Here is a 13,666-nt window from a genome sequence, read left to right on the forward strand (position 1 = left end):
AAGAGTAAAATGAGTTTATTTTATTGCAAACAAACGTCTAGAATTAAATTTCTCCACCCACTTTCTTTAAAGAGAAAAAGGAAATCAGCAGGCTAAGGAGATACACCCATTTGAGAATTGACATGATTAAAAATTAGATATAAAATGGGTGACTCACAGTTTAATTAGCTTACAAAATGGTGGAGTAACTACTACAAGCACACTAGGTATACAGTATTTTTGGGGGAAAGGGTTATACAGACACACAGCTAACTTCATATAGATCCCATTAGACAACTGGATTTACAACAAGTTTTGTTTAATAAGAAATGGGCAAAGCCAGCTTCTTTTCAGAATCAAAATGCAGAACAAATGGAAAAGAAATTATGGTGTTGTACCTTCACAAGTTTGAGCCTCCACAAATAATGCAACCAAGTTTTTACAACTTGAAGAGCTTCTATATACACTCCACCTTCACTATTCAGCTCCAGGTTTCCTCTTTGCCCCAACATCTATTGAAGTCCAAGTGTTACAAAAAAGTCCTAGTTATTGCCAGAAACTTTTACCTCCCCCTCCTCCCGTCCCCACCCAGAAGCTTCATAGAGAGGATGGAGTGTAATACAGAGCTTTACATAATCTCATGATATTCATAAGGGCTACTAAGGAGCCTCTATATGAATCTGGTTGCTAACATTTCTATCATTGTGACATGACTCACGACTGTTTCTTAGAAATTGGGGGATGGGGGGAAAAGGAGAAAATTCTTTAATAAAAAGACACCAGGTACAAAGCAACGTTTTACTTTTGTTGTGGTAAAAAAAAAGTCACATTTTACAGATAAAATGTAGAACCCTGAAATACTGACACATTCTCTTATCGTGCACAATGCTGAGGTTCTCTTACGAATCACTTTAAAACTGCAATTAAAAATGTACAAAAAAAAGAAAAGAAAAAAAAATCAACCCACAAAGCTTCTAAAAAAGGAACCCGCAGGCACTTCCTCTTGTGGAATGTTTAAAAAGTTAGCCTACTAAAGAAAACAGTCGACTTCTTGTGAAGGTTTTGGAGAAATATGTATCAGTTCATTTATTTGGGTATTCAATAATATCCTTGGTGATAATGCTGACTCCATGGCTTCTGACCCCAGAATTGCTGCAATAAATGGATAAATAGTTAATTTTAACCCACTATCAGAGAGATCAAGGTCATTTCTTACAGATTTCTTTAAAAACACACCTAGTTCTCCTTGATCTTAAGACTATAATCCTCTCAAATAGCAGTAAGTTCTTAAACTGAAGGCAGCTGAGTGCACTTCACTGTTCTAGTGTGAAGCCAACTATGACACACCATTAAGATTGTTAAACCATAGCTGAAACTTGATGCACCAAGACCATCAAGCCAGATTAAGTTCTACAGAGATAACTATTTATAGCAACATTACCTGGCTAACACAAAATCTTGCTACTTATTATTACACACCTACCATAATTATTTCCAATAGCATCCAGTTAACAATCAGCAAACAGAAAAAGTTTAAGTTATTACTACTTACACCCTGCTGCCACTGGTTGTAGCCCTGAGATTGGTTTTTGTAGCCACGATTATTTCCCCGTCCTCTGAAGTTCTGCAAGACAACAGTTTTGAACTATTTAATCTAGACAGTTTTTTCAGAAATCCTTCTGTTCTTCCCAAAACATTGCATGCCACATGAGCTTTCCAGTATAAAGTATCAAGGCTGTATTAACAAACAAAATATTCTGACAGTCCTTTCCTCCAGGCAGACACTTTCTAAGGACAAGGCAAGAACCTCCAGCGCAATAAGCCAGCTCAGGAAACTTCTGTTGCTCATGGTCTGGAAACCTTGCTAATCCAGTTTTGACTCACCCTCTTTCCAGCTGCTAAATTGCATTGGGACAACTAAAAATACAAGAGCTCGTCTATTTTTAGTTAGGAAAGGCCATAGTTGCTACAAGGTTGTTATGCGATCAGACAAAGGATATGGGTTATACAACTGAGAACAGAAGAGCTGGTTCACAAAACTTCAAGTAAAAGCTATGATACAACAGACCTTGATGCTGGCAGATAAAATACTGCTTTTCCCCTGTTTATAAGGGTTAGAAGAACATGAGGCATTTTTATTAGCTTGGGCTCCATCTGCTGGCTCTTCAGTAATCCAAATTTTCTATTTTTGAAATATTTTCATTGATATTCATCAGTTAAGATGAAAAGTATTTAACTCTTTACCGCCTGTGCTTCCTACCAGGCACCTAAGTTAAATGCTGAACTATGTATTTTTAAATTACATCTCAGTGTTTGCATCTAGATTAATTGCAAAAAGGCAACTCTGGCCTTTCAGAAAGCACCGAAACAGAAGCTGCTCTTTACCTACCATGAAACAACACCCTAGAAGGTTTCCAGAACTCATTGGCCAGAAAGATACAGTCTAATACAAAACCACCATAACAGCACTAGATCTTTTTAGGTCATCTTCAGAGCTCTAGGCACTTGCACAAACTAGAAAGTTAGGCCTTTTGTTATGGGATTAGCACAGCGAAATAGACAAGTTTGCTGCTACTCATAGTAACAAACCTTTCAAGCAGTGTTGCCTCAAGTACTGCAGTTCAGCTAATAAGCCCCTGAAAAGGCATTACCTGGTTGTAGTTCCCCCTGTTGGGCATTCCACCTCTGTTATAGTTTCCTCTGTTCGAGTAGCCACCCCTGCTGGGGAAGACAGGGCCCCGAGGATAGGGATAGCCAATGGCACCACTGCTGCCGCCGCCACCGCCACCACCTCCACCACCTCGCTGGGGCATGTTGCCTCCCCGCCGGTTGTATCCACCACGGTTGCCAGGAACTGTGGAGGAGAAGACTGGTTGAATCAAGCTTGAATTGCTATTTTTGAACAAACAGAAAATAATTTAGTGATGGTACAAAAGTGGAGATGCCTAAACTCAGCACAAAAGAGATCAAGCCACCTGGTCACCATGAGCAACACTAACTTAAACATGCAAAACCCCTAACATGCTACACAAATAAACATCAGACAATAAACAAGAATTCAGAAACTGTACCTCAAGCTACATGAATAATTCCAGATTTAAAGAACTAGTGACCATTTTTGCAATGAAGGTCAAGGTATTAACCTCACTTGAGTTGAGATCAAGGTTCCCACAACACAATCATTACACTTCAAGTAACATAAGCTTTTTTCTTAGCAGGACTGATCTCTGGAGTTTACAGGCCTATCATCTGGCTAGGCTCACCTCCTCCTCTGAAATTGCCACGCATGTTGAATCCTCCACGTCCTCTCTGACCTCTATTAAATTGATTTTTATTGCTCTTTTTATTCTTCTTCGAGCCAGTGTTCTGTTTCTTTTCAGGTGGAAGAGATTTCTTACTTTCTTCTTTATATTGTTCCAAGAGCTTCTGAGCTTCTTCTTTTTGTAACTCTACATAGATTATTTCATCAAAACATTCCGCTACCTCTGGCAGTGTGAAGTTCCCTATGATTGCAAAAACACTGAGTATTCAGCATCTCCATTCAGCTACAATTAAAGATCAGTAACCGCCTTTCTCCCCTTCTTCCTCCCACCCCGCGCATTCCCAACACGTAGGGACAAAAATTACAGAACTTCAACATTTAGGAAACGTAAGCGTGACGAAATAAATGATGGGTCTCCAAGGAATTGCCAGTACTGTTCCAAACCTTGAAAACATTCTGCCTATATCTTTTTTTTTTTTTTTTAAACCTCCACTCAGAGTACCAGTTTCTGCCAAATATGTCACTTAAATAGGGCACTTTATGCCAAGACAGCTTTGTGCATCTGCATGAAGCTTATCAGCATAACTGAGTAGTGTTAAGGACTGCAGCAGAGGGAACACAATATAGTGTTATCCTACCAGTTACAATAGTCTTCCAGTTTTGCTCAAGTAAAACTGTTTAAGATAACGTGATCTTTAGACTTTAGATTTACTTAATCCTTTAAACAGATACTCAGCATCCTAAAACACAGTATAGGATTATGTTCCATGCCTTTCATTTTGAGAACTGCATGCTCTGGAAGATCTTTTCCCTCCACCTCTGCCTTCTTTTGTGTTCTTTGCTTGTAGTCTTCATCTTTTGGGCAAACAACAACTGCTTTGCGCTGGAAGCCTGCAAACAGGCACATTTTTCTCCTCTGCGCAGCTGCAGACACATTTGTCTGAAAAAAATGCAGTAACTTACTACACGTAGCTGTCATTGTAAGAGTTAAGGAAGTCAACTTATGGTGTATAGACTTCACCTCTACAAGAACTTGCAATGAAGTTTACAAATAACTGGACATAAAGATGTTGCATAATGCAAAGTTACGATCTCATATTCAAGTGTTAAAACACTATTCCTCCCACATCCCATAAATCCAGAGAAGTTCAGATAAAGCATATGTAGTAATATCTCAAGTCCACATCCCCTGAATTTGAGCAAGTCACTAGGTGAAAGTGAAACTAACCACCACTATTAGAATGTAACTTTAACCCCATTTAACTACTGTAGCCTATAGCAAAGTTTCCTCAACATTTTTTCACTGAAGCCTCTACCTGATCCAAAATGAAATTCCGCTTCTTACGAGCTGCAATCTCAATGAACTTTCCAAGACACTGTGGAGCTCTCTGCAACAGTGTGTTAAGTTTTCCGGTGTCTGCCATTTGCCGCTTAAAACCTGCAACCTACAGAGAAATTTCCCAGAGTTATAGCAGCCCTGATCCATGTGGCTGCTGTTTTCCTTTGCTAGGTATTTTTCATCTATCCTAAAGCACTGTTAAAGTCAAGGCAATGGCTAACAACTCAACTAACTGAAATTCCCAAAGCCTCGACAAAATGTCTGTCTTTATAAAAAAAAAAAAAAAAAAAAATCTAGGTGAAGCAATACAGTTGAATGTAAGGTACATTTTCATCACATTCAAAACTTTATATGCTGAAGACTGACGAAGTGAAACACAATATCTGAATACCAGAATACACAGCACTTAATTCTGCTGTGCTGTGTGCAAGAAGTAAAACTCAATCTTTAATCTTCTCTAGCAGCTAAATAACTAATAGCTGCTTTTTAAGATTTATAGACAAATAATTTTCTGGGAGCAGAGAATCCTCAAGTTTACAGTAAGTGTGCAACATATCAACAAATGGAAAGTCACATTACCACTTACCATCATTTTGTCCATAATGGTATTTGTCCCAAGAATGTTATATTTCCCAGGATTTGCTGCTGCATGTTTGGTAACCCAGGTAGTTTTGCCTGCTCCAGGCAAGCCAATCATCATCACCACCTATCAGGACAAATTATGTATTTGAAATACCAATTTGTTTCTTTAATATGCAACTTAAAGGAAACTTTGCCACACTTAAGATTAGCAAGTCCAATTAAAATAGTAAGCAGTGGGTGGGTGAAATCAAGTCATGGGCTATCAAGAGGCAATATCATTCTCCAAACACAAAGGAGAAGAGTTGTACCGTGGTATGCTTAGCTTAAATAAATGCCACTGCTTTTTGTCTACCTGCTTCAACAATTTCGAGACAACAAACAAGAACCTTACCTCACAATCCTTCTTTTGCTCAGGCCCCTTTGGTCCTCGGACCCTATCGTCCAGGGGAACCTTCTGGATGAAGGTGAACTCTTCAGGTACAGGAAAGTAGGGCTCATCTTTCTGACCAAAGTTGAACTCAACTGCACAGTTATGGCAGAGAACATGTGGGAAGAGTGGCCGCCCATCGAGGACTTCCTTACTTATCTTGAAGGCCACTCCAAGCTCTTGGCCATTCTTGGAATACGAGAGCTCCACTTCATCACCATCAAAATTCTGTTTTTCAAGCAAAGCATCAGTTTGTATGAAATTACTCACTTCATAATGAAAAATCTTATTAGTAATTACACTGTATTAGCACTATTCACTCAAAACTTTTTAACACTGTTACATGCAATTCCTTAAAAGCTTCCTCTCTTGCAATGACTGACTGCCAACGATGATCTTAAGAACTATTTTTTTTCCCTCCAGAAAGGCTTTAGAGACATTTGTCTATGAATATGCAATCTTAAAACTTTGACAGCAGTCCATGTTGATTATGCATGCTATTCCTGCCTCCTCCCTACATCAGGCTACTTGTCTTGCTCCAAGCTTTTCTGGATTCAGTTGACCCCTTTCTCGCATCAAATCAGCTTGGAAAATTCAAGTTCCTCTCCCCTCCCCCTCAAGAGAAAACATAAGTGAAAACTTACAGCAAAACATCCAATCACATCATTTTCATCAAACTTCTCACCAAAGTCCTCAGTCTCACAATTGCATGTTTTTATTCCTTTCAGCGAATATCCGTAAGAAAATTCCTCCTCACCTGAAGAAGTAATTTAAAGTATGTATTTTGTCTAACTTCCATGCATACAGTAACTTTATAAATACATAAATATAATGACATTGAGTACGCTTTTATTTTTGCTAGAACAGGCTTTGATTCCCATGACAACTACTGCTCATTCTTTTAAGAAATGAACATTCTCACTTAACATCTAACATCAGTGCTGCCCCTTTCCAGGGTTTGAGTCTTACGCTGCTGGTTCCAGATTCACATTTACATAAAACTAAACTGCTAGATAAAGAAAGCATAAGTATTACATCAAAAGACCTGCTTATGCACCCACACACTTGTAATACAAATATTTGATTAGGCTTTATGAACTAGCCAGTAGCACCTGACCCTCCCCATTTTATAGGCTGAATTTTACCTCAGCTCCCCATGTGACAGCTAAGAACGAAGGTAACAGGAAGCGTCACTAGACTCAGGTGAGACTTAAACACTTGAGTAGAAAGCCATTGATGTTGGAACATAGCAAACCATACACATCCCCTACAAAGGGGCATTCCACCAGCAGGTATCAGTTATTAACACTAATGAACTGTTCAATTTATGTTCCTAGCCACTTCCAGAATGTGCCTTCTCCCTTGCCCCCAAAACAAGAATATACTTAGCAAGGAATTTTCCTTTTAAGACTAGTCTTAACAAAACAAAAAAGAAAACTTATTCCTAACAGTTTTGATGCCCAAAAAGGCACTTTCTGTGCGTCCAATAAATAGTTCAAGTCAAAACTGCCTTTCTGCCTTTTTTTTTTAAAAAAAAAGCACACTTGGATTACAAACACCAAGTTTTTCCTCAGCGAGCTTAAGAAACGACAATTTCAACCACACAAAAATAATACGTAAATAACCAAACGTTTAAATCTTACCGAGCAACATTCCACTTGTGTTCAGTGACCAGCCAACTCGCACTTCATGTATGTCAATGTCTTTTGTATACAGATGTTTAACAGGAATCTTTTCTGTAACCTATTTTTAAATCATTTATTAAAAAGTATGTAGTATTAAACTCCAGCAAGATGGAAACACAAAGGTAATATCTGGAACCTTTGTACTTGTTTCGATCCTTGCTAAATGCAAGTAATTATCATATTCAGCAAGAGAGAGGCATGTTCAGCTTAAGTTATGTGGAATCACAAGCCAGTCACTAAAAATTTACATCTCTTGACTAAGGAGCAGAGATATGATACACCCCATAACTTCAAAGTTCTTAGTCACAGCAGTACCTGTTAATGGCCAAAACACTCAATCCTTCTGAGATCATATTAAAATTACACACCTTAATATATACATTTTAAAAAACTGCCATAATATTGAGATTTAACAATAAGCTGCTCCGCAGTGAAATGGGGCATGAACAAAACTTGTGTTAGACAGACCTGAGAAAACAGTATGGATCCCTTTCCAGTAACTATTGTTTCTGGGCAAGCTGCCAACTTTCGAGCAACAGATTCAAAGCAGATTCAATCACACCACCAAGAGTACTGGAATCTGTAGGCAACCTGCTACTTTCTAACCTGCTTTAGGTCAGTTTGGTGACATTTGCAAAAAACTGACCAGCATCCCACACTTTGCCCAGCTGTTCAATTCCAGTGACCAGAAGTGACATCGATTCAAAAGTGAAGGCCCTTTAGCGGCCTTTCCAAGTTATAAATACCAGCAGAGAGAGAAAGCACTCAAGAGGAGTGGAAAAAGGGGAACGCTACCCACTCCTCCTGGCAGTGGTTGGACTGGGAAGTACTAAGCATGTATATATACAGACAAGTCATGAGCAAAAAGGCTTAAGCATTGTTAAACCAAAGTCAAGTTCTGCGCCTTCCATTCCTTCCCCCTTCAGTGAGTGGGAGAAATGTGATTATTGCAAGGCTTTCTCCTTTTCAACCTTCTCTTTTAGTAGAATTCTTTTCCCATACATTATGTACAGAACCTATAAAATTATTTAGGTTCCAAGGGACTTCTGGAGTGTGTGCGTTTCTAGAACCTTCAGGAAGTAACACCAAATATTGACTAGCAACATTCACCAAATCTCACAGTAGGTGCCAACAGAAAGTCTGGGCTCAAAAGTTAAGGTCATTAGTTAGTTACGCATTCCACAAAAATCCAAGCTCATGTTTTAAATGCAGTCCACATAAAAGTAGTTTTGCTAATTAGGATGTTTTTTATTGAGAACAGTTTCACAGGCATAGAAGAGACAGTCTAAAAGCTCCTATGCTCTATTCAGATGAATTGGTGGCAACTAAATTAAAGATTTTTGACTGAAAAAAAATGGCAAAGGATGAACAGATTTATACTTAGGCACACAGAATGATCTCTCACCAAAACATCAGTTTAACTCACCTTCATCTCAAAGCAGACTTTGCCTTTAGAAACTCCATAGGAGGCTCTTCCTCCAGCCCAAAGAAAAGCAAAGCTTTCCATGGTCAGAGAGGAAGCACTAAACCGGTCTCTCGAGATTTTAAAATGCAGGTCACAGTTATCTGTTAACATAAAAATCATTATTTACTCTATTACAAAGTAAGTATGACTGTCTTACGCATTAAATGCAATTCCAGTTTTCGAAGGCACAAACCTCCACCGTTTTAAGAGAAACTGTTGGTGCCTGGCATGCGTCCAGCATCTTTCAGCAGAGCAACTGAATACAACATACCTAAAATATATAAATCTGAAAGCTTTACTTGTTAGCTAGCATTTTCTAGGTGCCATGTTCATTCTGACACCAAATTCCATGTATGTAGCAGCACCTGGAACACACACCTACTTTGACAGAAGTGACTAAAATCAGTTCTGTTTGAATCTTATTAGCCCATTACCTGAGACATTGCAGCACAATACATCAGCAGAACCTGCACAGTGCTCTTTACATTACATGCTAAATTTTAGGTTTTCTTACTATCGTGTCCAGCTAAGAAAGAGATTAAGTACTGAAACTAGTGCTGCCTTTGGTGAATAATTTATCAAGTCCAATTAGATTAAGCCAATTAAAATAAAGTCTGTCAAGTCAGATGCAGGTAGCTTAAGCAGACAGAATGTGCCAAGAGAGTCTCCTTCACACGAGAAACAAGATCTGCGCTATGAATTTGCCTATCGTTCTAAGCAAATCCTAAGAACACAAGTAAAACCTTTGCTTTAATTACATCTTCAGAGCAGTACGTTATTTTTCTAGTAACCTTCAACATGACAATGCAAAATCGTAGTATGATGTGCAGCATTGAGCCCTTAAAGTTCCCAAGAGCTAGGGATCCACAGAAGAAACTCCATGCTAGTGCATGCTGCTCAAGTACAGAAGAATGCAGTTTTCCATTTATGACTAGAAACGCCCACGAATGTGAGCTTGCTTGCATAAAGTTATCTCTAGTTGCAACTGCAGTATTTGACTCAAGTGTATTTTCATTAACATTTTTAGTTTTTGCATAAAGAACAAAAAGCTAACATACAAAAGAGCCATCTAGAGCAAGTTACTTTTAGAACTGTGTTTTCATTGTCATTCTAAGTTTTAGCCTTTTTACAAAATGTGTAATAAAACATATTTAACAATGCTAAATCTCTTATGTCTGGATCATTATGGTCCAGATGAGAGCCAGGCTGTTACACAATTCAGTCTTGAACTTATGACTGACTCTGTGCTACCAGAAACCTGACAACACCTTTAACTAAAACAGAATTTATTTGTCTAAAGTAGTAACACTAAAAATGTTGAAGTTTCATTTCTAGAAGAAATGGTGGGTTCTAATATTCAAACTTACCTACTAGTCACAGTTATTTGGAAAACTAGGAACTCCTACAAGATAACTCCCCACCAAGAAACAATCACAGACAAAAGACAAACAATTCTAGATTTTAGTTACCAAATTGTCAAACACGGCACATTCAGCCATTTATGGGGCTGTAAATGAATGCCTCTTTCCATGTCAAAGTATTAATTAGGAAGAAAAAAATACTGGAATTGCTAGGAAATACTACAAAGACAAATTTTAATGTTTTTCTCCTTTACACTATGAAAAATTAGTATCTAGCTTATTCAAGTTCAGTAATTCTGGAGTAATTCCTTATACTTACCCTCAAAAATACAAATTTAAGTCAATCCAAGTCACGATGTACTAGAACAGTAATATTTATATGGTGGCTTCTTTTGAAGGCAATGTTGTACATTGCTCTCAATTCCCATGCCCTTTGGATTGGTTCTCAAAGTCGCACCTTTTGCACACACAGTCTACCCACACAACCTCCCACTGAAGAATCGAATCCTTTTCCAGCAGGTTTTGGCCCATTTATTTCAAAACTTCATTAAAAATCAGAAAAATCCCGCTTTGTATTGCATGTAAATAGGGCTTCCACCTGTCATACAGGAAACCTACTGCACAGACTACTACTACTACACAGACAACCTTCTATTGCTTATCCCTGAAATTTATTGAAATAAAGTATTCTTTCCACACAAAAATAATAAATTCCTCGTGATCCAAGTGATGATCTACACTCATTATACACAGGCACACCTTAGTTTACTTACCAGGTTAGTGTTTTGGTTATGATTTCTTCAGTAAGTCATATGGTATGCCACATTTCTTGGGAAAACCAAGTTAACATTAAGACCCACGCATACTTTTGTTGCTTTGTTATATTGAAAATGAGCAGAAACACCCTAATCTTTAAGTTACTTAGTAATGAAAGTCCATCAGGGGGTGTGCCTTGCACTTCAGAAAGTGCAGTTTTGGAATTAAAAGCATACCACTACCTCTTCCAGAAGACAGGAAAACATGTTTACTCACAAGTATCCAGACAAACCACCGTGTCATCAAAATGTTCATCTTCCTCTTCAACAGGTGGTTGCGGGGACTTAGCCCTGTAGAAGGAGAGAAAAAAAAAAAAAAAAGTTGGTATTTTAAGAGCTGTATAGGAAATACTTCCCATACCTCTAATTCGCAAGACACTGCCCAGCCTCAGAAGTTTCTGTACCTGCTGTACTTATTTTCTTCAATGTATTCAAAATAGCCACGGCCATGATCTTCACGTGGTCTCTTCACTCCCCTCTTTTTCTCACCGGGTTTTTGTTCCGTCTTAGCATCTGCTGTAACAGAGTTAATTTATTTTAATAACATACTGTAGCCAAATCAGTTGGGAACAAAGCCATTCATCCATAACGTTTCCAACTCTGGGGAAATGGAAGAAACCCCTCGGCAGCACAAAAGCAGTAGAATATCGGCCGACTTTCTTTTTCGCTTGCTCCGCAGTATAAAAGCGTGCGCGAGGAGGAGGCCGCTGCAGAACGCCCCGGCCGCATGCGCCGCCTCCCGGCGGGCCGGGCGCGCGGGAGGCCCGCGCGGGGCCGCCCGGCGGGCAGGGCCAGGGCCGCGGCCGCCTCCTCCCGCCTCCATTGTAGCGGCGCCGCCGCGCAGCCGGAAGTGACGTCAGGCCGCCCCGCGCGCCGCGGCGCAGCACAGCGCGCCCCAGCGGCCCCTCCGCGCCGCCCCGCCCCTCCCCCCGCCGGCCCCTTCCCCTCACCCCCCGCGGCCCCTCCCCCCACGCCGCGGCCCGCGCAGCCGCCGAGCACGCGGCGCGGGGACGGGGGGGAGCTGGAATCCCCCCTCGGGACACCCCCCCCCCCGCGGGGGAGGCGCCGCCGCCTCGTGCGCACCCCGGAAACCGCCCTCCTGGCCGTTACACACACCCCCCCCCCCCCCGCACCGGGATTAACGGCCTTTCTTCAACATCCCCTTCCCCCCCCCCGCCGGGCCCATGGCGCACACTCACCCCCGGCGGCCTGGGCCCCGGGGCGGCCGCCGCCGCCGCCACCTTCCGCTTTCTTCTGTTGCTGCTGTGGCTGTTTGGCGGGGCCCGCCGCGCCGCCGGGGGCGGCCGCCGCTGCCGCCGGGGACCCCGAGGCGGCGCCTCCCGCGCTCTTGCCAGGGGCTTCCTTGGCGGCCCCGCGCGGCTGCAGGAGCGGCGGGGGCTGCTGCGGGGGCTGCTGCGGCTGCTGGGGCTGTGGCTGCTGCTCGCCGTGCCCGTTGGCGTCCCCGGCCGCGGCCTCCTCCTCGTCAGCGAGCTCGTCCTCCCCCTCTTGGAAACCCTGGTCGTCTCCGTTCTCATCCTCCTCCTCCTCCTCTTCCTCCTCCTCGCCGCCCGCCTCCTCTTCCATGGGGCCGCCCCCGGCCCCCGCCCGCTCGCCGTTCTCCTCGCCCAGCTCCATGGCGTCGCCATCGGCCGCCTCGAGCCCTTCCTCGTCGTCGTCCTCCGCCGTGGAGGCCGCGGCCTGGTCGGGGCCTCCTCCTTGGTGGAGCTGCGCGGCGCCCCCGCCGCTCTCGGCCGCCTCCCCCTCCATGCTGCCGTTGCCAGGCTCGACTGCGCTGCTGGCGGGGCCTCCCCCGCCGGCCTCCTCCTGGTCTAGCGCGGCCTGGAGCCGCTCCATGAGCTCGGCCTTGAGGCCCTTGTCGGAGAGGCGCCGCTTTTTCAGCTCCTCCTTCAGCTCCGACACCTTCAGCTTCTTCACGTTCACGGGCGAGCAGCTCATGGCGGCGGCTCGGTGCCTGCGCGGCGCGGCGGGCGGCTCTGTGCTCGGGCGGCGGCGGCTCGGAGTGGAGGCCCCGGCGGGAGGCGCTGGCTGGGCGGCGCGGCTGGTTCGGTCGTGCGGCTGCGGCAGCTGCAGAGCGGACCCGCCTGGCGCCAAATCCTTTCAGCGAGCTCGCGAGGGAGACGCGCCTCGCGGGGCCGAGCACGCAGCGCCGCGCCCCGCCCCCGCGCACGTACGCCCGGCCCCCCCGCCCCCGCCCGCCGTAACGGCCGCCGCGCGCGGCGCCGCTACCGTAAATACCGGTCCGCGCGCACCGCCCCCGCACCGCCCCCCCGCGCCGCGAGGCGGCCGCCCCCGCGCAGCGCAGCGGGGCCGGGGAGGCCCGGCCCGGCCGCCCGCCGCCCCGGCGCCATGTTGGGCAGGCGGCGGCAGGAAGCGCGGGGCCGCCGCCTCGCCGCGAGAGGAGGCCCGGGCAGGGCCCCAGCGCGCTCCCCCGCCCCAGGGCGCCGTGCTGGGGCCGCGGGCTCCGCGCACGGCAGCCACGGGCCCTCTGCAGGCCCAGGCTGCCCTGTGCTGCACACACAAAAAACACCACGGTTTGGAAATGCACTTTCAACTGAAAACGAAAATACTCCTACCCGAAATAGTCCCCCTGTACAGCCCTGTTAGCGCGGTTACATAAGGACGAGAGTAGAGCTACCCGGCAGTTTCTTTACAGGCTAGAGCAGCACAAGGCAGGCACCGACCTCACAGGCAACAAGACAGAGCTGGGCCACAAGCCATGGGGCTAGCTAA

General features: G+C 44.1%; 1 protein-coding gene across 2 annotated transcripts; it reads right to left on the reverse strand.

Annotated features, from left to right (window-relative positions):
- HNRNPU (heterogeneous nuclear ribonucleoprotein U) lies at window positions 1–13,055 on the reverse strand. Of its 2 annotated transcripts, none has more exons than XM_088524147.1 (14): window positions 12,115–13,055; window positions 11,320–11,428; window positions 11,133–11,206; window positions 8,701–8,840; window positions 7,233–7,332; window positions 6,234–6,346; window positions 5,554–5,817; window positions 5,167–5,286; window positions 4,558–4,686; window positions 4,013–4,181; window positions 3,243–3,482; window positions 2,631–2,833; window positions 1,532–1,603; window positions 1–1,131 (listed from the first exon to the last, which is right to left on the reverse strand). In XM_088524147.1, the coding sequence occupies exons 1-14, from the start codon at window positions 12,869–12,871 to the stop codon at window positions 1,078–1,080; spliced, it is 2,544 nt and encodes an 847-aa protein (XP_088380273.1). In that variant the 5' UTR covers window positions 12,872–13,055; the 3' UTR covers window positions 1–1,077. The 2 variants fall into 2 exon arrangements, with proteins under 2 accessions (XP_088380273.1, XP_088380272.1); XM_088524146.1 differs by having other exon boundaries at window positions 11,320–11,431.
- Window positions 13,056–13,666: the final 611 nt, after the last annotated feature.

The sequence above is a fragment of the Tinamus guttatus genome, unplaced genomic scaffold, assembly GCF_059628265.1.
Source record: "Tinamus guttatus ecotype Peru unplaced genomic scaffold, ASM5962826v1 Tinamus_guttatus_pri_ptg000208l, whole genome shotgun sequence".
Taxonomy (NCBI): domain Eukaryota; kingdom Metazoa; phylum Chordata; class Aves; order Tinamiformes; family Tinamidae; genus Tinamus; species Tinamus guttatus.